General features: G+C 39.4%; 1 protein-coding gene across 3 annotated transcripts; it reads right to left on the bottom strand.

Annotated features, from left to right (window-relative positions):
* Positions 1-8,256: 8,256 nt before the first annotated feature.
* LOC140258259 (cell surface glycoprotein CD200 receptor 1-A-like) lies at positions 8,257-26,059 on the bottom strand. 3 transcript variants are annotated; one of them, XM_072348377.1, is made up of 6 exons: positions 25,653-26,059; positions 13,280-13,585; positions 12,034-12,282; positions 11,239-11,338; positions 10,225-10,276; positions 8,257-9,543 (listed from the first exon to the last, which is right to left on the bottom strand). In XM_072348377.1, exons 1-6 carry the CDS (start codon positions 25,738-25,740, stop codon positions 9,421-9,423), a joined length of 918 nt encoding a protein of 305 aa, XP_072204478.1. In that variant the 5' UTR covers positions 25,741-26,059; the 3' UTR covers positions 8,257-9,420. The 3 variants fall into 3 exon arrangements, with proteins under 3 accessions (XP_072204478.1, XP_072204469.1, XP_072204489.1); XM_072348368.1 differs by having other exon boundaries at positions 8,258-9,543; positions 13,145-13,585; positions 25,653-25,944; XM_072348388.1 differs by lacking the exon at positions 11,239-11,338 and having other exon boundaries at positions 8,531-9,543; positions 25,653-25,944.
* Positions 26,060-26,523: the final 464 nt, after the last annotated feature.

Here is a 26,523-nt window from a genome sequence, read left to right as displayed (position 1 = left end):
TTCTCCTCTCCACAGCAGGAATATGGTTTCTTACGTACTGTTAACTTAACTGTTTTGATGTCTGCTGAAGAAAAGTTCTTATAAGAACTGGTTGCTGCTTTTTTTGATATAAGACATTTAATTATTTAGGTTGTTATTGTTGCTTGAATGGCATAAGAATTTGTTTCAACAGGATGTCGCAACAGAAATGGAAACTCTGTATATCAACTTGTAGAGTTAGTCATTTGAGGTGAGCCTTCTCAATACATTCTTGTTTCTTACACCTCTGTATGTTTTTGAAAGTCTTAACGTTGGTCCAGAAAGGTCTAATGGGGCAATGAAGCACTGAACATGCTGCCAACATTGCATGCGCTTTCAAACATGTCTGATAATATCCTGTTCTTTCATATCTGGTGTGTCTGTTTAAACTTCAAGTTCCTTAGGTCAAAGACTGTCTGCAACTCCCTGTTTGTATAGTATGTAAACTCTATCTTTGCCAGTTCTGATTAGTCACATAGGTAATAAAAGAGCAATAATCTTCAATCACCTCAGATTTGAGCCAGCGGCATAGAAGCAAGTCTTCATTATCCCTTGAACCATTCATTCAGTCTTTAGAAAGCAGATTCTTAAACAGAACAAGTCATTTTTCTCCCTCTCTCTCCAGCAATCCCCAGTCCTTTTTCCTTATGTAATTAAAAGGCAGGCAAATGAGAATAGCTCAAAAGCCCTTGGGAAAAATATGTCTCCCAAGCACCTCCAGATCCTGATGACAGAACAACGACAACAAAAATTTAAGAAGATTTCCTAGTTTGGCAAAAGAGTTTTGATCAAAATAGCTGCAGTTTGCAGGGATTAGATTTGGTCTGCTCTCTTGCAGGAATAAGAATTGGACAGTGGCTCTTTATGATTTCATGGCCCTATGGTTTGGCTGCCAAAGTAAGCATGTTTTGGATGAAAGTCTGAAAAAGGGGAAAAAAAGAGCTGGCATCAAAAGGCATTTTGGTGTCTACCTCCTGCCCTAACAATTTTCTTTTGATCATTAGCCAGGGCATGAGAAATACAATCCTCCTGCATTAAAAGCAATTAAGAGATCATATGTTGGACTGTATGCGACTTGAGATCTGCTCCCTTTATGGGATGAATAAGGTTAACGGAATCTGGCTATAAGCTGAAAAGCTACCACGGAAATTTTTACAAACTTTCTTTCTTCTACCTTCTAAAAGTAGCTAGAAATTTCTTTCTCCTTCTGATGACAAGAGGAGTAAAACAATAAGGAATAACTACCTGGAAAAATCACAGAATTGTGGGGGTTGGAAGGGACCTCTATAGATCATCGAGTCCAACCCCCCTGTCAAAGCAGGTTCCCTACACCAGGTCGCATTCTGCTGCACTTTAGTTGCTTAGATCTAGTGTCTTGGACTCTTTCACTCCCATTCTCTCACCTAAGTGATATATATATATATTTGTCCTGTTTTATGGTTATGATTATAAAGAGTAGAAATAATGTTTACTTTCAGCTGGTGCAGTAGAGCTTGAAGTGGTAAATGAAAGCAGATGACATACAACCAAACTCACAATGTTATACATTGTTTTTGCATTTTTTTTTCCCCACTCTTTTTAAAGCTACCCTCCCACCCCTCCGTACACGTGGCAGTGTTTGTGGATTCTCAGCCTTCAGAGTGTTAGCAGCTGAGTCTTGTGTAACCTTTCCACTTTAGGGCATGAGCTCATCAGCTTGTACAGCTCAAGCACTGCTGAACACCGGTCAGTGTGATGTGAGGAGACCATAGGAAAACAAATAAGCAAACATAAACCAGTGTCCCATGAAAAGCATTACTTAATAAATGGAGAAAAAAATGATGATTTGTAGCAAGGTGACATCTGAAGTCAAATACCAAGGGACATTAAAATGTTATTCCTTAAAAACTAGGCACTATTCTTTGTAAGAATGTTATACACACTTCTGTGACACGGTGGAAGTATGGGGAGGGATGGGAGTGAAGAACAAGGTTTCCCCATCTATCCTCAGTTTGACAGTTTTGATTAGATGTTATAGATTTACTTTCTGTCCTCTTAAATGGATTAGCAGTATTCACAGTTAACTATGGTCAAGCTCACATGTGGAGGCACTTTGATGCTAGAAGTGATGCTTAGTTTTTACAGAGTATCATAAGCAGAATACCATGCAGTTTGCAAAGCAGATCAGTATCATTACCTTGTTTTACATAAGGAAAAAGTGAGACTTCTAGAGTTGAATAAATTTGCCTATTTTTTACTGGATGTATTGTCAGCTTTTTAAAAATGGATTTGAGGGTGCTTATGTTTATAACAATCTTTATTACTGCAGTTGATCTTTCCTGATTTTTGAATGGACACAATGTAGTTCTGGGTGACCGTATGCTGATTATTGAACCCTTCATGTTCAAGCCAACAACCTACTTTTCATATCACCTCTCATGCTGCTCTATTGTGGCACTGGCATCTCTTACATTTGTGCCATGCTCTTGGTTTGGATATCCCCTACATCAGGTTCAGCTTGTTAGGAAGTCTGTTACGTGTTGAGTTGCTCTTCTTCCTTACAGGTCCTGGGGTTGGAAAGGGGCAACTGCTGGCAGTAGTAAACACTCCTAAAACACATCTTCCTACAGTTATTAATCTCTAAGCCATTGTCATATAACTTCTTCTAAGGTTTCTACTGCAGGTCTGTTGATCCTACCAGAAACAGAACCAGCTAGGTCAGATAGTTCTTCTTCATTTTTATTTTATTTTATTTTATTTTATTTTGCTGGGGCCTCACACTCACCTACTTATCATTCTCACAGTCAGCTGAATATGAGCCAGCAGTGTGCCCAGGTGACCAAGAAGGCCAATGGGATCCTGGCTTGTATCAGGAATAGTGTGGTGAACAGGACAAGGGAAGTACTTCTGCCCCTGTACTCAGCACTGTTGGGGCCTCACCTTGAGTATTGTGTTCAGTTTTGTGCACCTCAATACAGAAAGGATGCTAAGGTGCTGGAACAGATCTAAAGAAGGACAACAAGGCTTGTGAAGGGCATGGAGAATGTGCCCTACAAGGAGCAACTGAAGGAACTGGGGCTGTTTAGTCTGGGAAAAGGAAGCTAAGGGGAGCTTAGGTTGGATATTAGGAAACACTTCTGTACAGAAAGGGTTGTGAAGCACTGGAATAGGCTCCCCAGGGAGGTGGTTAAGTCACCATCCCTGGATGTGTTTAGAAACCATTTGGATGTGGTGCTCAGGGATGTGATTTAGCAGAGGGTTGTTAGAGTTAGGGTAGTATGGTTAGGTTGCAGTTGCACTTGATGATCTTTAAGATCTTTTCCAACCTGAGCAATTATATGATTCTTCTTCCCTTTCCTGAAACAGCATGTCAATGAGTATAGTATATCACATACATCCAGGCCCAGTCATCTGTTTGTTTTGTGTTTGAATATACAGCTTTTCATGTCTTACATCTTCAGTCCCTTGTGATGCGTTTGTAACAGAACTTGATGCAGGAACCTTATTTTGGCAGCTGATAAAAATTCTAAGGTTATTATCAGCATTTCAGTACTGAGAGATCTGATTGCCGAATTCAGTCTCTTCATATGTTGTGTGGTGTTCTGGGTTACAGGTGTGTGCTGAGGGAAAAGATTAGGAAATCTGGCAAAGCTGACTTCAGATGTTAATTTTATCTAGGACATAAGCATCAGTTGTCTGAATTGAATAACAACTGAAACAGATGCTATTCATTTCTACTGTCTGCACTGAGGTCAATGACTTTTTTGATCCTACTAGCAACGGAAGTAGTTAGGCCATACACCTCTGTCCTTTGGTCCTCTGTCCTGGGACCTCACACCCATGTGCTTCCTGTTCCGAAAGAGCACTCCAGGAGGTTTGGTAACCAGTGGGGTTGCAGGAGAGAATCAGCTGCTCTGTTGGTGTCAGGTGTAGGTGGATTTGAAATTCAGTAATAAAAAGGAATAGGAGCCTTCCCATTGAGAAGGTGGGGTGCTGAAAAAGGAGAGAACCCACTGCCCTTAACTGCCGTCCTTTGAATTCTCATTAATTCCTTCATCTACCCAATATGCCTTTTAACGCCATGCCCCTAGATAGCCCACTGCCTTTTCCCCATTCTCTTTTCTATTGCATCAGAACTTACAACACTACGAAAAAGCTATTTACAAAATGGTGGGTTTGTGTATACCATAGGGATGTCACAAATCAATTCTGAATGAGCTTGTTGGTGAATATTATACTGTGTTTTTTGCATTCTGAATTGCCTTACATACCACTATTGTTCTATGTGCATTACTGTGTCACCCTCAGGAAAATGTGTTTTTAAGTGAGAACTCCATGTCACAAAAGAAGTTCCACATGTAAGAAAATGAATCACTAGAATCCCAAATCCAATGACAGAGTATATGGAGAAGGAATATTCCTCCTATAGCAGTGTTTTTCAGAGGATGAGGTGAAACTGTCATCTAGTGGTCATAATAGGTTTTAACTTGCGTTCCTGTATAGCTGTTTTCATCTGGATAAAGCCAGAATGTTTCTTGTTCCCAGGATATATCAACCATCTGAAAATACTAAGCTAGAAAAAGCTAATAAAAAATAAAAAAAATATATATATCTGTGAGGTTTTGAGAGGAAGGGAAAAGTCCTAGAGCCTTTGATCAAAAAGAATCAAGTTTAATAACATTGTGTAACAAGGTTGTGAACTCCCTCTTTCCTCTCCCATAATTTACCGCAGTGACACATGAGCTTCTGCCTTACTGGTGAGAGGCTGAAGACCAAGATACCTGATGCCAAAATAGGGCACCAAAAGAACTTCTCTTTTAAGACCTTTTTATATCTTGTGGGTCAGCCTGAGTTTCAAATTTCCCCTTAACAGTAGCAACACATTATTCTAACTCACCCCAGAAGAAGGTTTTGTTACAGCATCGGCACAAAGCCTGTGTTTTCAGCTGGACGAATACAGATTGTAATGGAGAAGAGCCTTCAGCCTGTAGGTCTTCTGATGTGCCTTGACTTCAATAAGCTTCAGTAAATCTACAAGGACTTAACAAGAGTCTGCACTCACTTTGAGCAGGCACAGCCTCAGTCTCCTAGATCTTGGAGTGCAGCTGTTGTGGAGCGAGTATATTGATATTGACAAAACAGAAGCTGACTGTTGGAGTCTACCCACCATGGCCTTGTTAATTAATTTGTGTTACAGTAACAGTAATCTGCTTACAGATTACTAATTGGTAAGGCTAATGGTTAAAACCTAGGCAGTCATGACTGAAGCTAAGAGAGAAAATGTAGGAAAAAAAAAGTGAGTCTGGTACACAATGTGATAAGAATATAGTCTTATAAAGATTAAAACAATTAGAGCAGTGTTGTGAGTTTGATGACTCAGGCTAGAATGTTGTTGTGTAGCATTTCTAGTACAGGTGCTACCTGCATCCAGTCTATGTGAAACAGTTCTAATTCCAAACAGAATTTGTGGTGAACAAAAACAATTGTGAATTCTCACTTTTTTTATATGGTGAGATTAATATCAGCGAGGAAGCTTGTACGCAAACAAGATCTATGTTTGAACAAAATGGATAGCGTGAGTCATAATAGGTGACAAACGTACTCTAGCTCAGTTTCTAGCTTCTTTGTGTTATTCATATTTCCACACTGTGTTGGAGTCCCTGTTTTGAAGGGATGTCCCATGAGTTAAACGAGATAAAGCAAAAGTGCAATTATTTTTAGATGTAACATGTGGTTAAAGACATTTGTCACCTTCAGTCTTCCAGAGAGAGATACTGTCTCGATAGTGAATGTCAGGGAGAACAGAACAGGCTATGGAAGCCTTTCTGATGTACTGACTGGTGAAACATGCTCAGTAATGAAACTTCTCTGCTCAGTAATCTCTGTGAATTTGTTTCCTTCTCTGAAAAAGTGTTTTTGCTTTCTAGTTATGACTAACTGCATTGCATACTTCTCCTCCCCTACCAGTAGAATATGAATCACTTCTTACACTGCTTGTAAAGATTTCAGAACTTTTGAATTTCTTTTAATGTATGTTTTCTGAAACTTATTTATTTAGCAGCCCCATGCCAATAGATTTTCCTAGATTTGTATAAGGAAATACAGTCATTTTCTCTCTGTATACAAGGAAGTCCCTTCTACATATGCAGTTAAGTGTGTAGATCAATGATCCTGTGAAAGACATCAGCTGTAATGTCAAAACTTAAATTTATCTTTCAGAACAATGAAAACGGAAGATGTTGAAGTCATTTGAATTCATACCTGGCAGTAAGCTGGGCAGAACATCAGGGCAGTCACACACCGAACAAGGGAACGTACAAAGGACAAGGGGATTAAAAACAAGACTGTGAATAATAAACCACAAGTATAAGGAGGTGATACTGGCAGGAGAGAGGAGTTGTAAGTCCTGAAACCTGATGGAGTGCCAAACAGTTAATGGATCATGTTAGGAAAGCTGTGTGAAGCAGGTAAGTGGAAATATAATGACTACTCTGCTAAAAGTTGTGTTTTAATGAAATTTTATATATTGCTGTAATGAGTGGAGAAGGAGTTGACTCTGTAGCCATGAAATAGCTTCTGGTTAGAGAGACCCAACAACTGACATTTTGCAGCTTTCATCAGTCACAGTATTTATAGTACATCCATTTATTTTCTTAATTTCAGTGTCGTCTTAAAAAATAGGTCCTTATTCTGAAGGAAGCTGCTGCTTTTCAGCGAGCAGCACAGCACCTGCTGACATTCAGTGCATGTAAGCTCAGTGTTCAGGGTTCTCTATAGTCATAAGATAACCACAATGCCTGATTAGAGCAGGAATGGCAGTTGTAAACTAGCAAGAGACCGGCGTGCATGTGTGTAAATACAATACAGCAGCAAAGGTGGGAGATAAAATTAAGCAAAAGTAAACGTTGCAGCAGAAATTTATTGATCATTGATAAATGTGGTGAAAACCAAAACTTGTTTATGAAAGCAGTTGAAAAGCTACTAACTTCCTTCCTGTGACTGCAACATACTGGGGAATTTTAGAGGGTAGGATTGTCTGACCGCTAAAAGACAAAGAAGTTTTGGTGTGGAGGATGACAGTAGTACAGTAGCAGTACACGGCAAAGAGAAATAGCAAGTAGCCTGATAGAGAATGAGGAATGGAGAAAGGAAGCTTCTGTTCTTCTTGGAAGAAAGATCATTTTATACGTACGTGAACCTGAGACGCTTGCATGCATTTATCGCAGTCACAAAATATGGGCAAAAGCCTGTTTTCTGTCAACTTACTGCAGAGGATCTGGCTGCATTGTCAGCTATGCTCATCAGTTAAGCACAGAAAGTGTGGCCTTCCTGTCTGCATGAAAAGGCAAGATAAGTAGGTGTAATACTGTCTGAGTGATCTTTGTTTGCATTGCAAACAACCACTACTTCTCAGATTTTTTTTCTAGGGACTGGAAAGTCACTTATGTTGTTCAGTGTCCATAAAATGGGCTTCATCCTGTGGGAGAGCAGCTTTTGAAGGTAGATTCTTTCCAGTTTATATTCAATATATTAAATTTATCCAAGTACAGAACCTGCTAATCTGCTGTCCAGCTACAGGGTTTTAAAATTCTTTCCAGGTCCATTATATTGGACTAAACAGGTATGATAAAGATCTAGATTTCGCAGGTTGCTAACTGATTATTTCCCTTGTCCTCTACTTTGTTCCACAATCAGGCCTGCTACCATGCACTTTGAGGCAAGAGTCATGAAGGCTGTTGATGGTGGCATGAATGTTTTCTAACCTGAAGCCCAGTGCGGCCAAGTGGCTAGAAGGCCCGAACAGTCAACACAGTAAATTATCTTGCCCTTTCATGACACCAGAAATTGATTTAGACATTTATATTTGTAGCTGATTTATATTTCAGTACTCTAAATTCATTTTGCAGTTTTGATCCCTTATATTTTAAAATGATGTAAAGAGATGGAGAAAAGCCATACTTGTGCACATATGGACACCTGGACAAAAGTGGCTGTTTCACAGCTCATAGAGTGAAAGTTAATAATCACATCCATTTACATGAGTAATGCAATCAAGGATCTTCAGTCAGTGTAGAAGTCTCTTTTCCAAGCACTGTGTCATAGCCCTCAGGAGGCTATCTCAAAAAACAACTCTAGCAACATGTGGGAAAGAGAGTCCTGTGATCTAAAGGAAAAATCCAGTGCTTCTGATCCTACCATCAGGCCAGCTACTCATTCAGTCTTTTAAAATACTGAAAGAAAAGGCAGTAAACAGAAATTTACAAATGAATCTCTTTACTGTTATGGTAAAGCCAGTTCATACTTTAGCTAGTAAAACATCAGTCCAAAAAACTTGAGAGCTGCTAATATACAGAGAAATATATTTTTTTATTTACTTATTCTGAAAAGATATTTTGGGAAGATGAGAAGAAATCACCTTAACATGAGACACATTAAGATACACAAGCTAATTTACATACATCGAAGTGGACTTGCAGTTATATTTTTAAAAAGTAATAATAAAAGATCTAGACATGAGTGAAAATATCTCCAGTTGTATTTAAAATAAATATGACAATCGTCAGGAATTTTGTCCTTTTAGTACATTATTGCACAGTTGTAGGTAATATATTTGAACTTTTCACTGTGAAATAGTCAATGTTAATTTCTGTTAAAAAGTAGCTTACTGGGTTTGAGTAACGTAATTCTTTTACAGTACCTTAATGCCAATGCATTTAGGAAGGCCCCACCTCCAGCTAATCTTATAGAAATGTAATCATAACAATAATCTGACTAATCAAATGAACATGTTTAGTGGAAATACTGAACATAAACCTAATGAGTTAAAGCAGCGTGCTAGTGATGTCTCTTTTTTTAGTGAATGAACTTGTACATTCATGACTCATTTCCGCTTTCAGAACAGAGAGACTGAAGGTCTTCCCTACTGATAACTTTTGCTAGGCAAAATGTTCTGTGATGATCAGTGCTCAGAGCCATTATGTTAGACATTTGTCAATTAGAAAAAAAAGTGGCTTCTAACTGAAGAGTGTTTGACTTGAACACCCTTCACATCTCCCAAATATGTGCATCATAGTGTCAAGTGTATCAAAGTAATGCCTAGAAATGACCAACAAAGCTAGGATGTCCAATGCAAGAACAGAAAAGGGAAAACCAATCATAGCATATTTTTTCCAGGAAAAACTATGTCTTGTGGTCAGTCAGATTTTCCCTAAGAAAAAAGGCCCCCTCCTTCCTTTACCAAGGAAGAAGGCAAAAAAGGGGGAAAATAAGAACTTTGCAAACTCATCAATAAACGCAGGTCTTTAAGAAGACCTAGTAAACTATGTTGCCTCCCACTTTGCCAAAATGCTTTGAGAAATTTCTTTTTGTGACTTGTCTTAGTAATACAAATTGTTTCTTCCCTTTCCAGTGTTGCTGAATCAATCATGTTGCTGGTGACCGTCCTTGTGGAAGATTCTGCCTCAATGTCAGATCAGATACGGAGTTGTAAATTACATTTTCTTTCTGCACGTAAGTAGTATAAGGTTCCACCTCCACTGTGTCATCCTAGTAAAACAAAACCAGAAATTGTGGATACAGGAAGTAGTTTGTTTTGGTGAGACTCTGCAAGTTTTTCATCTAGAATGAAGAAAGTAACTGAGAAATAATGTTTCCATTCTAATTCCTCTTTTGACTTAAAAAATACCCAACAACCAAGCCAAAGCAAACCAAACCAACAAACAAACAAAAAACCCCAACCAAACTACCCTCTTTTGATTTTTCTACCAAAGAAACAATATTGCTTTCAAAGATTTGTTTCAGAGATTTGATGTGTAAAGCTACAATGATTTCTGTGATTCCTTTTCTTCTTCATTCTCTTCCCATTCTCACTCCCTTATTTTGGCTTGGAAATTTTTGTATTGGGGTCTCTTTCTGTAGAAAGAACAAATAAGCTGAGTGGTGCAGTTGACACACTAGAGGAAAGCGATTCCATCCAGAACCTGGACAGCTGTGAGAGGTGGGCCCATGCCAACCTCTTGAAGTTCAACAAGGCCAAGAACAAGGTCCAGCAACTGGGTCAGGCAAATTCTAAGCACAGATACAGGCTGAGTGGAGAATGGCTTGAGAGCAAAAGAAAGGAAAAGAAAAGAAATCTTATGGTTTCTCTTTCTCTTCCTTGACCATGTTTTCAGGGCTATTAGAAGATCCCTGATTTGGTGATAGTATAATCTGTGTCATTCTCCTTACCTGTGAGGAATATGTAGGAATAATATCAGGAGGTTTCGTTTTGTGACAGAATCTGTGTGAAAGAAAATAAACATTGAAACAAATTTCTCCCTCAATAGCAGGCGTGGAAGAAGGGGCACTTGAGCTTCTTTGATCACAAGTTTATAAAACATTTTTCTTACTTGTGATGACAAACAAAGCTAAAAAATCTCAAGTCTATCTGCCCTTCACTTTTGATCCTGAAAGTGAAGTACCCAGGCTTTCTTTACAGATATATTCTGATGTTTTTGGGAGCTTAAACACAAAGAGGAAGTGGATTAAAATCAAAATCCTCTGGAAGGATGCACTATTTGTCCTTAGTGAATTTCTATTCAACTAATTGTATATCTCCAGGAGAAAGTTGGGACAAAAGTTAGTTTCAGAATAGGAGACAGGAAAAATTTATCAGGAATGTTCAGTCAAGTGCTTATTAGCCTTTCTCTGCACGAATTATTTTTGTATGCTTTTTCCTTGGGACTGATTCCTGCTCCACTCCAAAACCTAAAGGGTGTAGAGTTCAGCTTCACCAGATAGCTTCTTCAAAATACATATAAAATCTGTCCCATCAGTTGATATAGCAGGATAGCACTTATGAATCCTCTGGCACTTGATAAAGCTTAGTGGGAGAAAAACCAATCCTCGGATCTGAACAAGACAGACACTGACAGGCTCTCACAATACTTGAGAATGGATTTACGCTGCCAGTTTCCTGACAGAATAAAGAGTTTCCATTCAATGTAGCATGCAATATAATGAGTATCCCTTGCCAACATCTAACCATCTATGGTTTCTACTCAGTGCCATTATTCAGTGAAGATGTGTGCAGTGCACAATTACTGCAGCAGAAAGACAAAATATTTGATATGGTTCATTCACACACAGTAGTTACCCTGAGCAGCACAGAGTGACAGAATCGTTTGATTTAAAGACATGAGCAGTATTTAAAGCTTTCTGCTAACACCAGACAAGTTTTCCTTAGCCCCATATTGTACATACCTGTAATCATGAAGCTTTAAATAGTAAATGGCAGCTGCAAAGGTGATGATCATCAGGAAACCGAGAATAATGGCTATATACAGGACAAGGTGTCTGTGTGCTAAACACAATGAATTAGTCTTAGTTGTGTCTTCTTACTTCTCTGTTTCTTTAATATTTTAGTGTAAGCATAAAGCTGCTTTAGCACATGCATTTTCAGTGTGCTTGTAAAATAGAATCCTCTTTAGCAAAAGGGAAAGTCATTAATGAAAGCTATCTGAGAAACAACAGTGTAGTTTGTGTCAGATACAAAAACAGATGGCCCAAATTCCACAGTGAACCACTCACGACATGTCTGCACTATGAGCCTCTCACAAGGACTCAGCATATCTCCGTGTTGTGATTCATAATTCAGAATGAAGTTATTCATTTGTTTCTGCTAACCATTTGGTATTTGGTCTCTGTCTTACCATGATCCAAGCAGGAAATCATTTGCATCTGAACAGATTTTGCTGACGATCTGGTTCCACATGGTTATTTTAACAGTAAGAGCATGTCTGCTCTGAGGCTGCTTCCTACAGCTTTCCAACTACCAAAAGAACACTAATGCATTAATGTACTTCCCTCTTAGGAAAAAAAACACTTAGAAATAGTGACTAGAACACAAACAAACTGTCAAAGTTTATGACCAAAAGTGCTATGGGATGGCACTTGTCTTTGTAGAATTTCACTGTAGGTGTCTGGAGCTGTAGAGCAAGAATGTGAACAGGGGGCTAAACAGGACTTTGAACACTGAGCACACAAAGGGATGCTTACATGGGAAGCAGGCTATGGACTTGGTCTCGTTCAGAGTTGCATGGGACACAGTGCAGGTAGGATTCTTCCCACTGGTGCTATGTGCTGTGAACCTGCTGAGAACAGTCACGGTCCCATTATCGTGGCTGTCTGCTCTGGGTGTGGAGTTGCTCTCTGGGACCCACCAGATCTCAGCAGCTGGCTTCACTGTCTCTGCCTCGCACACAGGGTTCCCATGGTCATCGCAGTACAGAGCCATCCTTGGGGAAGCTGCAAAGTACCAGGAAGGGGGGAGATGCATGTGCATTGCTGCAAAGGGATTGGTTTATCAACTACCCAAAAGGAGCATAGCAAGAAGAGGAGAGGTGGAAGTGCCATCTCATCACAGCAGTGTGTTCCAAAGTCACAGGAGACAAGGATGGTGTATCTTTTTTCATTTGGGACAGTTCTCCTGCTGTAAGGGAAACTGTTGATCACAGCCTGAACCCCTGATTAACCATCTGAGGCAAGCAATGAGTCAGCTGCAGGAGCACAGGTGAAGGTAACTCAGCTGTGCTCCCGGAAGGGGTGGAGCCTGACTCCACCTCTCCCAGATCCTATTTACGAGCTGACCACCACTAAGGTAGCATCTTTTTCTGGAGATTGCTCCTTTGTGGAGTCCTTGTGGTGTGCCTTGACATTGGTGAGCACCTATCTTGAAGGTGTCAGTGTTGATGAGTCCTTTTCCTTAGTTACCCTCTAGCTATTTGTTTCCATCTATATTTGTACTATTCCAACCATACAATACCATACTTGTATTATTTCCACTGTACAAATACCATACTTGTATTATTTCCACCATACATCTGCATTTGAGTGAAATACCATGGCCACATGCCCTGAGAGAAGATAGCCCTTGACAGGGAGGTTGGCAATTCACTACAATACAGGGCTGAATTAGACTTGTCCCAAGCAGCCATTTCTGAGTGACTGCAGCATAACAGTGTGCTCATTCAGAATCCTTCTTTAGAGTACTGAATATTGCTTCACACTCATCACTTATAACTCTACAGGGGAGGAAGAAGCAACAGAAGGAAAGAGAGTTTTGTCAGATAAGGAAAGAGAAGAAGCTGAATTATTCTGAATGACATACATGACCATTCATTCCCGTGAGAAAGCTCCACTTCTTCCTGCACACTTCTTCCAGTGCACAAGGAGAGGAGCTTTGTATGCCCAGGCCTGGACACAGTCCTCTGGAGAGCAGTGAAATGAGGAAGGCGACCCTTACCTAGCACAGTCAGGTGATAATGGCGGTCGAAATTCCCATCTGCATTCATCACTTCACAGGTGTAATTTCCCTCATCAGCCCTTCCTACTTGCTGTATCACAAGTGCCTGATCCCAGTCTGGTCTGGATCTCCAGTTTATTCTGTTACTGCAGTTGATTCTTTCTGCCTTGTGACCCCTCAAGTATGCCAAGCTGCACTGGCGTCCAGTCTTGAGGTTTATTTTCCATGTTACCATAGTTATATTTGTTTTGTTCTGGCAGGTCATCACAGTGCTGTGACCCAGGTTTGCTGACACTCTGTCAATTCCTGGAGGAGACAAGGAAAGAGGAGGATGTATGAAAAGGTGCTCTAGGATGTCACGTGTGGCCTCAGAGTTCTGGTCTGTGCTTCACACGGAAATGTCAGCCATGCTACATTCTGGAGTGAGGCCTTGTCTTTGTTTATCCAGAAGTTGTCTGTCATCTGCTGTTGCAGTTGTGGATTGTGAAACCAGTGGGCTATTACAGTCTGCTCTATCAACATATTTCCCAGTGGGACATATTGGTTGAGAGAGATACTGGAAGAAAATCGTGCTCCAGCACGTTGGTTTTATCAGATCAACAACTTATTCTGATGTATTGAACTTTTTGCTCGTTGCTTAAACATTTGTAGTGTAGCATTCATTTAGTAGTTCCCTGCCTCTTGTTACCCATGTGCCTCTGTGCTCTCTGTCAAATTCTGTATAGTTGCCACTTTTCCAGGTTTGGAGCCTACTTTGTCTTTGCTTTTGTCACTTGTATCAGATTCTCTACTGGCAGTCTTTCGTCAGAAAGCCTGTGATTTCTACTGTCCCAATGGGTAGCAAGGATACAAACTGATCTTGTTTTCCTTTTTCTGGAGGAAGAGATTGCCCCTTTTCTTAGGGTACTGTCTACCGTCATGAGAAGTACAGAAAACACGTTTATCTTTTTTCCTCAATTGAATACATTTTTCATCCTCTTATTAGACATCTAAAATGTGAGATCTTAAAATGAGCAACTTTGCAGGTAGCACAGCTCCATGAAATGACCTGAAACACTCTATGTCAGACAAATACCCTGGGAAAGATGGATGGATAAGAGTAATGATGCCTTTGTAGCGGGACATAGTTTTATCTGTTGGATCTCTTCTGATTCAGAGATTAGTAGCTCTTTAGGCCTCTTATTCCAGAAAGCAATGCTGACATTTTCTTACAAAGGAAATTAATTTTGTCTGATTTGGGTGGGAGTTAAGTTCTGCTGTTTGTTCTTTGAAACTGCTCTTGGAATATGGCCCATATCTGTGGGTAAATACAGGAATTCATGATGACCATGATCCAGCTATGTTTTCACAGCATTGTTTATGCTAAAATATTGAACTCAGTAGTACATCCCTAAAACTAAGCACTGGAATGAGGGTTCTGCTGAATGAGGTTTCACTGAAAGGTTCACCTCCTCTAGTGAGGTGGTGGAGTCGCTGTCCCTGGAGATGTTCAAGAAATATTTGAATTTTGTACTAAGGGACATGCATCAGTAAGGAAATATTAGCGGTAGGTACGTGGTTGGACTGGATGATCATGGAAGTCTTTTCCATCCTTGATGATTTTATGATTAACTATATATTTATTTCATATGCAGACCAAGAAAATTCCTCTTCACTCAATGCGTCTCAGACAAGCCAAAAGGATGAATACTCATGGGTTAAACTCTGGGTACCTTTAGATTTCTTCCAGTGATTTTCCTAAAACCCCAGTTTTGCATCATACTAGACCTCTCAGCTGTAGATGGTGTAGGCTAACACCTTGTGATCTCCTCATATATAGTGTTCTTTTTTAAGTGAGTTTTGCAGGTTGGGACATATAAAAAAAAAAATTAAAGAAGCTTCTTTTTTTACATGTCAGAGGACAAAATTTGCTTGGGGTGGGAGGACAAAGCCTGAGATACTGACAAACTGAACAAGTATTTGCCACATACAAAAACTAGTGATTCAGAAGATAGGTGGATTTATATGCACCTCTCACCAGTGTCCTTTTCCCCCATCCTTATAAAAACAAGCCTAAACACTTCAGGGCCATTAGCACCTTTTATTTGACTATCTGGTCATGACTTTTCTCTGGAACTGTTATTACCAAGGAAGTAAGCAACCTTTACATCTGCATTCATGCAAAATAAATCCAGCACTGTGGCAAAGACCTTGACTACGCCTCTCAGACAACACTACAGCACAGATAGCAATGCAGGAGCTTTGTGCTAGAAGAAAGGTTATTATTTATATAGGTGTCTTTTTGTTTTGTGGGTGTTGATGGACATACACATTCGCACTGTATACACAGTGCTTGTGTGTGCTTTCATGCTGTGACTGGTGACAGTCCACATAGGGCATATATGTAAGTCCTGCCTGTCTTTGTTCCATGCATAAAGCTACAAAACTGTAAAATGTGCCCATAACTCTATCCCTTAACCCTTGCTTATGAGGGTAAGATTGCAGAGGATCTTTATTCAGCTAGTATAGCAACTTGTGTTGACTCTAATATTGTGTCTTGTTCATGTGTTCTGTTTCACATTTGCATGGAAACATTCTCTTTGTTTTTTGTTTGATTTTCCTTCTATGGCACTGACTTCTTTCTGGGCTTTAAAATATGACTTTTGGATGGAGTCATGTACAGTGCCTTTTGTCTTTGTCTTTTCATGATACGTGAGCTGTATACTTGAAGAAGGTAAATGTTTGTATGGAAAAAGCCCTCCACTACATTACACAATGCTATAAAGTGTTACTTCAGCAGTATCATATATAAATCAGAGTGTAACCCTGATAGTTTTGTGGGGGTTTTTCTCTGGTAGAAGTGGAAAATTGGTGGGGCAGGATAGTAAACCACCCACTTCTAATTTACATTAAATAATGGGAATAACACTTAGCTTTCTGCTACTTATTACTGCCAGATTTATCAGCTACTGTTTCCAAGCACTGCTGAAAATGAAAAGTGCTAATTATTCACAGTTTTCTCATACATAAATTATGCACCAGCCCTACAAATGCTTGTTGTCTTAATTCAGTTATTTAGTATTCTTTGATAAATTGTTACACTGAAGGTGTTTTCAATGATGATTTTTTTCTGCTAAATGTCATTTCAAGAAAATATGAGGTGCGTGTTTTAAAATCAGATTATTTTACCAGAAAAGGAATTCAAAAGAGCCTTTTCTCTCAGGATGGCTTCTGCATGTGAGCTCTATGAATGTCTGAAAACTGGAGAACAAAGTGTTTCCTCTGCAAGCTTAACAAGGCCAAGTGCCTCAGAGCTGAGTCATGTCATCAGTTATAGCTGACCTCATCTAAAAATGACTAAGCAAACCTAAGCATTCAAACAGACTATATGTTGGAGCTGAGGTGGTTGGTAGGGGTTTTGCAGTGTTGACAAGGAAAGGCAATCTTGTGCATGCATAATGGTGTATGCTTACATGTACATCCTGTAGGAATAACAGCTTAATAGTCATTCAACTATGCATTTCCCAAGCAGCTGATGGTGTTGGGCAGTTTCCCCATAATGAGTTTGCATGCTTCAAGACTGGAGAGAAAAAGGGAGCAAAAGCAGTGCTTTCTGTTACGCCTTTCTGTCATAGTCTCCCCAGGATTAGTCAGGTACCATTCTTTCAAAATGATAAGCCACGTGAGTCAGCTTAAAATGTCAAGTCATATGTAAGTACAATTTTAGGTTTATGATAAATCTGTAGAAGGGTTCTGATTTCCCCTGTAACTTGTTTAGTAAAGCAAAATTTTTTCTCGAGATGATAGATTAATTAGTAAGAAATATTTTTGCTTGTCCTATTCTGACGTACACCTGCCTACTAAAAGAAGCATCATAATGTTAAACTGCTTTCACTTTAGTGCCCTCTTTCATTACTAGAGTATAGGTAAGTGGCATTTACATAAATATGAATTGTATACATTCTTTCTTGCTTTTCTTCTTTGTCACATATGTTGCTAGAATCATAACCTTTAGACTTCCTTTGCTGCAGAAGGATGTGTGTGCCAAAAATGATGAGAGGTTTGGTTGACTTCTATTTCTAAACTGACTGAAAACCTCCTCTTAAAGTAGAGTAAGGAAGATATTTTTACCTCTGTAGAACAGAAACATATTACTAGGTTTTATCATATCTTATGACCCTGTTAGTATTCTCCTAGAGCTATCTTTAAACTCTGGCTATCTGTTGATGAGTTGAAAAAGAAAGGGAGAAAATGGTGAAGGAGCAAGACATAACTGCAGGGCCTATCCAGTATGGATACCTCATTCCAAAACTATTGTGGCCAGGTTCTGCTGGTTCTTTGCTCATTAGCTCTGCTTGTCAGCCACATGGAGGTACACTGCTTCTGTATGGTTAATACTTGATGAAAATTTACAAAACTAGAGCTCATAAAGAATAATGTCATACATTTTCTTAACAGTTTCTGATAAAAACAGGATTTGCTTTTCCTTCTGTTTCAAACCAAGACATAGTCTAATGAGATTAAGACTTTCTATTCATAAACACAGAATTAGCTTTATTTAAACACAGACTAAAATATATATGCTCTGGAATTAGTCTGCTAATAGTTATGGCATGTATGTCCTACCCATGGCCAATGGGCCACCCACTGCCCAGTCCATCCCACCCTGTGGCCGCCCGCTGCCCCACACCATCAATGGCAATGGTTCTGCCCCACAAGCAGCCCAGCCCTGACTGCACACCCATCATTCACAATATCCACACAGTACTGTGCAAGCAGCACTTGTCTGGGCTGAAAGCAGGACATGGGGCACAGTGAGGTGCTGACTCGAGATGTCAAATAATGTTAAGCGTTTTAGTACACTGGCTAAACACAGTCCTGTGGTCAGTGAAGAATATGCAGCCGTGCTTTCCTTTTGATGAAGGTACTCCATTTTGCAACTCCATTTTCAGTTGACATAAATATATTTGTCTCTGAAATTTCAAATGGAGTGTATAGAGTTGTGATCAAATATTCAACTCAAAAATCTGATGATGTCTCTTTACCAGACCTTTATAAGCCCTCTTTTACCCGAGAAAAATAACCATCACTTCACTACCGTGTCTTATTTGTGTCATCACTTTTTGGCAGTATGTACATTTGTGAGCAACTGTTTTTAAGGATGAACCAATAGGACAGTAAAATTTCATCAAAAATCTGACAAACAGCTTGAGAAGTCAGTAAGAATTTCTGCCTCTGCTATTGAACCAGACTGATACATCAGTTTCACAATAAATAAATAAAAAATATTCAAAAATGAAACAAGTTTTGTTACTTATATACATTAATAATACTATATATTTTATATGCAGCCCTAGACAATTCCTCTCCACTCCGTGCAGCCCGGACAAACTAAAAGTTTGAACGTCCATGAGCCATGAGATCTACCAGCACAAAAGCAGTTCTTGAATGGAAATTATCCTCATCTCTGTCCTGTTCTTCCTGGTTAGCCACAGCTTTACTTTAGTTTGAAGGTATTGCAAGGATCTCCTGTAAATCAAGGGCTGCAGTTGATCGTGCCATACTGTTTCTTTCTAGTGAGCATTCCAAAACCCTTCTGGCCTCTAAAAGTATGTGTTATTAGAACATAAACCAATATGCAAGGAAGTGACACCTGAAAAGTAACTTATAGTTGTTGACTATACTCATCAACAAAATGCTCTCTGTGCCTCGTACAAAATGGCTTCTTTCCCCTAGTCCTCTTTTCTAGTCTACCTGCTTTCAGTGACTTGTCAGGCTGCTTGGATTTTACATAATTTCTTCTTGCCTTCTTTTTCCATCACTTCTGTGTCTTCTGTATGTAGCCTGCCCCAGCCTCCACTCTTGGGTATGAACTCAGCAGCTCTGGAGAAGGACACAATCTCTCTCTCTCCAGGGATTTAATTAAACATAAAGGACGCATATTTTCTGTGCAGGCAAACTAGACAAAACTATTCCACTGCTAAAGAGGAAAGGTTCAGTGCTGTAGGTATTAAAGTTCAAACTGGTCACTACACCATTATTTCCCAGAGTAGTTCTTTTATACTGTGGAATGCCAAATATTCAATTGCTGAAGTTTCCTCTGTGATACCTGATTGGTTTAAGACCCACATTATCAGGGCATATATGCCATACACATCAGCATTTAGCTATTTGAACGATGGCTTGGAATCAAGCCAGTACATTGCACTGCTGCTTCTCAAAAGGTGAAATCCCATGTTGTAGCTGAGCTGAGCTGAACTGATAGCTTGCTGCAACTGAAAAGGTGAATAACCACTTTAGCAAAGGCCTCTCTCTCTGTGGGTCTGTGGACAAAAAGAAAACTGAAGAGGCGTGAGCTATCACATTTGTCTCCTTGTGGTGATAAGGAAGGATGATAATTAAATGTCAGCCCTGCTAAAGATTTCATTCTATCCAAGAGAGACTATATGAAGGGTCACATATCTACACATTAGTGTAAATAACTTAGCATTTTCAGTCTTTTTCACCAGTGGGCGAACTCCGAGAAATGGCAATCATTTTTTCTGTTTGTCAGAAGGTGCAGAGCCCTGGGGAACATGTTCTCAATCGTTCTGATGCAGAAAACAGGCGATTAAGATTCAGAGAGTTCTGTACAGCTCCAAGATGAACTATCCATATTTGGTTATTGACATTAATCTCACGTCAACAGATTTCAGTTTGGAGCCTCCTCTGACAGGTTATAAGGTTGGAGACAGGACTGAAGACCAGACTAAAGTCCTATAATTTGACTCCAAACTCAGAAGTTCACCTTATTAAAATTCAAATAACATTATCCTGTCAGTGTCTCCCCTTGGCTGTTGTATAGATTTTAAGCAATATTAGAGGATGTTCATGAGCTCTATTCCAGTGTACTGAGTTTCCATTACAATGCACTGACACATGAAGGGTAACAGAACACTGGAACAGGCTGCCCAGAGATGTTGTGGGGTCTCCGTCTCTGCAGACCTTCAAAACCCATTTGGACACATTCCTGTGTGACCTGATTTAGGTGTTCCTGTGCCGTTAGGGGGACTGGACTAGACAATCTTCCAAAGTCCCTTCCAGTCCCTGACATTCTGTGATTCTGTGAAATTCCAACTTGAAAATGGACATGTCCTCACTCAGGAAAAAAAACACACTCAAAGGAGGAGTTTGTGTTTCAGAAATGGACTGGTTACTGTTGTCACGCTAAGATTACTGTAATTGAAAAAGGCTGGGGAAATAAATTGCCTTGTTTTTCTAACGTGGTTTATGTAGCCTGTTTGACAGCTCTGGTGGATAACTAGTTATGCCAATTCTTTTGCGGTATCACTTAGTCATTTTTCTTGTTTCTCAGAATATTTCACACAGTAAAATGAGAAACAAGTATTTTTAAAAACAGGAAAATTTGAATGTGAAACCACTAAAATTTTCAGAGGAATCACTGCATGATCAAAGACAGCTAAACAGCTTGAAAACACTTCTGATTCCTTTCAAGTAGGAAAAAATTTCCAGCTTGTTATTCTTTGTGGCAGGTAAAACCTTGTCCTACCCCTAGAATGACTCAAGTTCCATTACAGCCTCTATAGGAATTCAGGTGCTAAAGAGCTTTTTTGCACTATAAGGAGATTAATTTCTCGGGCACAGTCCTATTTGTATAATTGTATCTTCATTTCTTGCTGTCACAATCTGCAACGTGTTTTGGAGCATCCCAGCCCCCTCCCTTCCCCCTCCTTGTGACAATGACACATTAAATTTAGACATATAAAGAACTGAAACAGCGATAAACCACAATTAAATGACTAACAATATCTTGGAATGAATACCTTATATTAGTCATAACGAGTTATGATCAAAAAGGCAGTACCAGACACTTGGATGAGACCACATACAATAGGCTGAGCTCTGTATCTATTTTCCTCTTCTACCATCACAGAGAGCCTGTGAACACTTAAAAAGCCTCATCTGAAATGAAGTGAAAGATAAACAAATGGAAGATCTTTGTACTAGGATATAAACTGCTAAATTACTATCAGAATTTTCTACATGGAAGCTTTGTGACTCTGTCAGCGTACCCAGAGCAACATAGGACTGTGCAGACTGAAAACCTGCCCTGCATTCTGGGCATCCTTTTCCCATTTCATTCTATTTAGGCCTTTTTCCTTTCTTCAAAAATTCCATTCTTCCTTATGCCCAAATTGTTCTTTTGTTCTTGCAGCACATTTCTGCCACAATTACTGTGTCATTTGCAGCATATATCTCTTTCCTGCCGTCTTACCAAATTTAATGGCAAATTTAAAACACAGACAGGAAGTTACGCTGTTTCACTGTACGCTCTGCTTTTACAGTATGAATTCTCTGCAGCATGGCTGGAATTTTTTTAGGTTGCAAACTTTAATATCAGGGAGTGATTGTGTGTCTTGCAGAAAGATGAGTACACTGACAGAACTTAATAAAGAATCAAAGGCTTCAGTTTTCACATTCAATACAGGAATATATCTTTGCAGTTGCTAAATCTTGGTTCTTAAAGTTTCTGTGATTTCCTCTTGCTCTTTAGCTTTCTTCAGCATCCTTCTAAACAGCCATTCAAGACAGATGGTTTTGTAGGCAAAGGAAAGATGTTAAACCTCACCTCGTTGGAAATGAGGCTTGATACAGTGTCCTCTGAAAGATCCTAAATTAAGCTGATGCAAAGAGGAACAGTTGGAGGGACACATGATGGATAAAGAGCTGTTTCCAGGAGAGAAAGCAAAGATAGCGCTGAAAGGAAGTGTCACATTGAAGGTAGCTTGCTAATAATGTTTTTCAGCAGACAAGTTTTTTTACTAATTCTGTGTAACATTTCTAATCATTGCATTGGTATTTGTATCTGGAGTTTGTGAGGAAATTTGTTGAAGGCACAAAGTATGTAGTATTGTTTCTATAAAGCAACACCTCGAAAGAATAACTGGGTAGTATCCATGAATGGAATGGTAGATATGCACTGAAATCTGTCAGCTCAAAATGTAATAACAATTCTAAAAAGTACAACAAATATAGGCTGGAAATTGGAATAGAGTGTCTTGCCTCGATCTGGATTAAAAGCAGCCTTTCAGCATGTTTAGGGTTCTTTTCTGTTCTCTTTTTTTGGCGCTCAAATTGTTTATGAGAAGAGTTTCACAATGTAATGCCTGTAAAAAAGGTCAAATTTGATGCAGTGATTTAGAGATCTTTTCTGAGGCTGTTTTTACACTTATGTAAAAGAGCTATGTCTCAATATCAACATGCCTTTGCAGAAAAAAAGGATCAGTATGCTTCTTTAATGGAGGAGTTGGTGTTGAAGTGCTGTGTTGGCATCATCCAGCCTGCAGAATTAGCACTTTTGCCCAATAAATCTTGACTGAACTTAAGCTATCATGTTTTATACCCCAATGGCTATTAACTTTAAACTCGCTATAGCAACTTCTGTATGCAAACTGAATAGATCTTTATCCTTGCAGAATGTGAGCTGGAAAGGATAGAAGGAAGAGCTTTTACACTGGAAGCCAAAGTGGTTTGGGTGCTATTTCTTTCATAATAGACACCCTTTGTAATAAACTGTAAATGCTCTATGGACACTTCTTACTACAGAAACAGATACAGAGTGTTCAATATTCTGTTCTGCATGCTGAATTTTACTTTCTACTCTCTTCATCATGAAGAAAAGAATACAAAAAGTTTTGCTGTTTTTGCTTAAGAGGAATTTTCCTGTTATTCCAAACAAAAAATAAGAGCATTGACAGCAAATGATGGATTGTTTGCCCTTCTTTTTTTTCCAAAGAGCAGATAAGGAGCTGCTCTGAAAACAGGCTTACAGTTTCATCTTTAACCTTTAAAGGTTAAAATCTTGGTTGTACCTTGCATAGTATTCAGCTTCAGCTTTTCTTTTCTAGCATTTTCTTACTTAGGAAAAAATAAAGCAGCATAAGAAGAATCCCTGTGCTTTATTTTTTTTGAATGATTGTACCACTGTGTATAAAATATATTACCTATGAGTTTGAAGTAGCCTGTATGTCTTTAAGTTCACTACCAAAAAAAATGTGCTTGTAGTGATGGAATATGTGGTCAACTTGCAAAACTGAACTTCTCTATTTCTGTAGTTATGAAACTAGACACCTTCACATGCTGTGTTTGGACCATAGCAAAGTAAATTGTTATGTCACATGAACACGCCTTGAACACTGTGTTAGGGCAATTTGGATACCTTCTGAGATTTTTTTTTTGCTTAATTTAATAGGACAGCTGTCTGTTTTAAGCATCTTGGTAAGATAAACTTCTTATGGTGGTTTAGGTGTTTTTGTTGTAAAAGAAGTCAAAGTGATCCCAGCACACAGAAACAAGGGAACAGCAGAGCAATCATGAAACAGAGACAAATGTAAATTTACCAGAATACTTTCTTAGTCTATGGTTTTTATTTCAGGAACAAGATTCCAGAGTAAAGTAGAATAGGAGGCAACAACAAGATGGGGAACACACAAAGGCAGTGGAAGTAACGAGGCGGTAAAACACTATCGTATTAGCAAAGGAGAATTAAAAAGCTTTGTTAAAGAAAGAAGCTAAATGAAGGCTGAGAGCAGTTGCACTCAAGAATTTGTGTAGGTGACCTTGTACTCTGGACAGGTTGTTCTGATGTTCTATTTCAATTTTATTCACCTTATACACTTTAATTCCAGTACTGATGCAATGACATTCATTTCACTTCTTTGCTACTGTTAGAACTGAACTAACCATAAAGAATCACATCTCATTCCTGAGAATGAACTTCTTGCAGCTTCCTCTGAAGCACTAGGTCATATCTATTGTCACTGGGTAGTACTGGAGATGGAAAAGTTATACAAGTCAACACTGCAAATGTTATTCTGATAAAGAATTTAGTTCTATGAGTCTCTCCTGGAAAAACTCACACTCCTTTATCCTTTTCCTTTGGAGTTCCTATGGAGTATACTGCCATTTGAGGTGCCCTGTTTGTTCTGTTAAACCAGGGAAAGTCTTCAAAGTTTGCCAGCAAGATTTTAATTCTGAGTCATTTCCACTGCTACTACTATGAGGATTCTCAGGAAAAGTCATGCAGATCATGCACCAGCAGTAGTACATTGTTCAGCCCCACTCAGGTGCGGATTTAGATATGACAGTCATGAAGTGGCTTTGCTGAGCTGCCCTTTTTCTTGTTTGTAGAAAGTGACCAAAGCCACATGAGGCAGCATGCAAAGGAAATGTTAAGGAAAGTACAAGTGCAGATAAAGTCTGGCTATGCACAACAATTTTTGCATGACATTGTTTCATTTGGAGTAGCTTTCTCAGGCCTTCAGAAAGGGAACACAGTTCCTTCTGAGCTTCCATGCAGCATTCCAATTCTCTGGATAGAGTACACACACCAGATCACCTTAATACATTCGGCCTGGAATCTCTAAGTGTAAAACCTCACTGCTACAACTTGCTTAGAACTGTCACACTGACATTAAAGTGCCCAGCTCTCTGGGCAGCTGTTTTCAAAACAGTAGACTATCTGTGATGCTGCCATAATCCATGTTCATGAGCTCAGGACAGTTCTTCAGCATTTTTCTGAGATAATTTCATTTCTGACAGAACAGAGATAGCTGTTTTTGTTTTTGTTTTACACACCTGCAGTGTGCCTGTTGTGTGCCACAGAATTTAATAGCTTGTGAAGTATTTTGAGTTTTTCCAAGTAGCGGCACTGGGGTTAGCATTTCAGATCCCCCATTTGATCTGTCAAATGCATTACCGACTGGTGTTCCCTCACTGCCAGCAATGACTGCATCTACTTTTCTTAAAAAATATCTTCAAGGAGCTGCTCTTATTTTCTGGCCAAGTGAATAAAATAACTCATTTCCATGCAGCTTAATTCTACCTGTCCATAAGAGTGATGGACACATGCATACTATGTGTTTTTCAGACTTATCTCCAGCTGACAGTTTAGGTTTCTGGAACTGCTGCTCAAATTCCTAATTCATTGGTCTAATCTTAGGACTACTGTGTGCTGTCTGGAAGGGCACAAACTCTGCAAATGCAAAAAAACAGTATCTAGAAGATATTAACTGCTATAGCTAGAATATATTAAACTTTTGTCAATGTCACTGATAAAAAAAGGTAAGGAGTGTCACTGTGTTTGGTACCAAAGCCCTGCTCATGCTTGATTGCAGTTATTAACCTTAGAAAAAAATTCCAGAAGCTGATCCCTACTGTCATCATACCAGCAATCTTCCACCACTTCTCAGAAAGATGCAGCAGATCCCTGCTGTATTTCACTGTGCCCACCACCTCTCCTCAGCAGAAATCCTTATGAGAAGAAAATACCTGTATACACTTCTCTTTTTTCCACCCTGACACCTGATTGCTTACGGAGAACAGTTTGACTCACCCTCTGTTCTTCTGAGCTTGATGATAGTGAGCAGCAAGAAGACACACACAGCCTTTCCAGCAATCTCCATATCAGCTCCTGCTTTCATGGCTCAGGCAGCTCCGTCACTCCATCGCTCTTGCTGCCAGCCTAGCTGTGGTCATAGGGAGTGTTTCTTGTCTGCCAATGCATCCTCAGCAGCCAGTGCTGGTGTTTTCTCTTCCCTCTTCCTACTCCTCTCCTGACCGCCTGACTCCTCAAAGCTGGAGAGGTTCCTCCTTCTGACTTCTCTGAGCACTAGGCTTCCTGTGCTGAGTGCCTAGGCAAACGCTGAGGAAACATACTAAACAACTCTGCCTTCCGTTCATTGGCTCTCCTCAGGAGGCTGATGAACAAAGATAAAGCCTGTAGCGGATCTCAGATGGGGTAAAAATGGAGGAGACTATTCAAGCCTGAGTTCAATATCACAAAGAAAATCTTTGTCGTGGGGAGCTAGTAAGAAAATTTTTCTTCCTCTTTGTTGCCTCTACTACCGCTAGTCTAAGTGTCTGGCACTTCTTTGACACTGCATTGTAGCAAATTACTCCTCCTGTCTTAAGTATTTCTCCCTTTCAGTTGGAACAACAAGACTTTCAGGACCCTGGGGGGAGAAACTGAGTTAGAAGAAAGAAATACTATGTTACATGCTTTTCAACAGAAATTGTACCAATTGTAGCTGACCCACATCTTTCAATGAAAACTGGTTTGTTTTGTGTGTGTGTGTGTTTTTTTTTTTCTTCAGAATAGTATTTTTTCTTTTGATAACACTGTACCTGTTTCTTCACTTCCTCACCAATTTAGTCAATTCAGATTCAGAACTTTATTCTCTTTCCTTAAGCCACAGCACAACCTT

The sequence above is a fragment of the Excalfactoria chinensis genome, chromosome 1, assembly GCF_039878825.1.
Source record: "Excalfactoria chinensis isolate bCotChi1 chromosome 1, bCotChi1.hap2, whole genome shotgun sequence".
In the NCBI taxonomy this organism is placed as follows: domain Eukaryota; kingdom Metazoa; phylum Chordata; class Aves; order Galliformes; family Phasianidae; genus Excalfactoria; species Excalfactoria chinensis.
Note: the sequence above shows the minus strand (reverse complement) of the source record. Positions and strands in the feature narration are given on the sequence as shown.

Coding starts and splice junctions, on each gene's coding strand:
- LOC140258259 (XM_072348368.1), bottom strand. CDS start 25,740: ATGAAAGCAGGAGCTGATATGGAGATTGCTGGAAAGGCTGTGTGTGTC. Junction 11,339..12,033: donor GTCCATAGCCTGCTTCCCAT/GTAAGCATCCCT, acceptor CATTGTGTTTAG/CACACAGACACCTTGTCCTG. Junction 9,544..10,224: donor TTCCTACATATTCCTCACAG/GTAAGGAGAATG, acceptor TTGTTTTACTAG/GATGACACAGTGGAGGTGGA.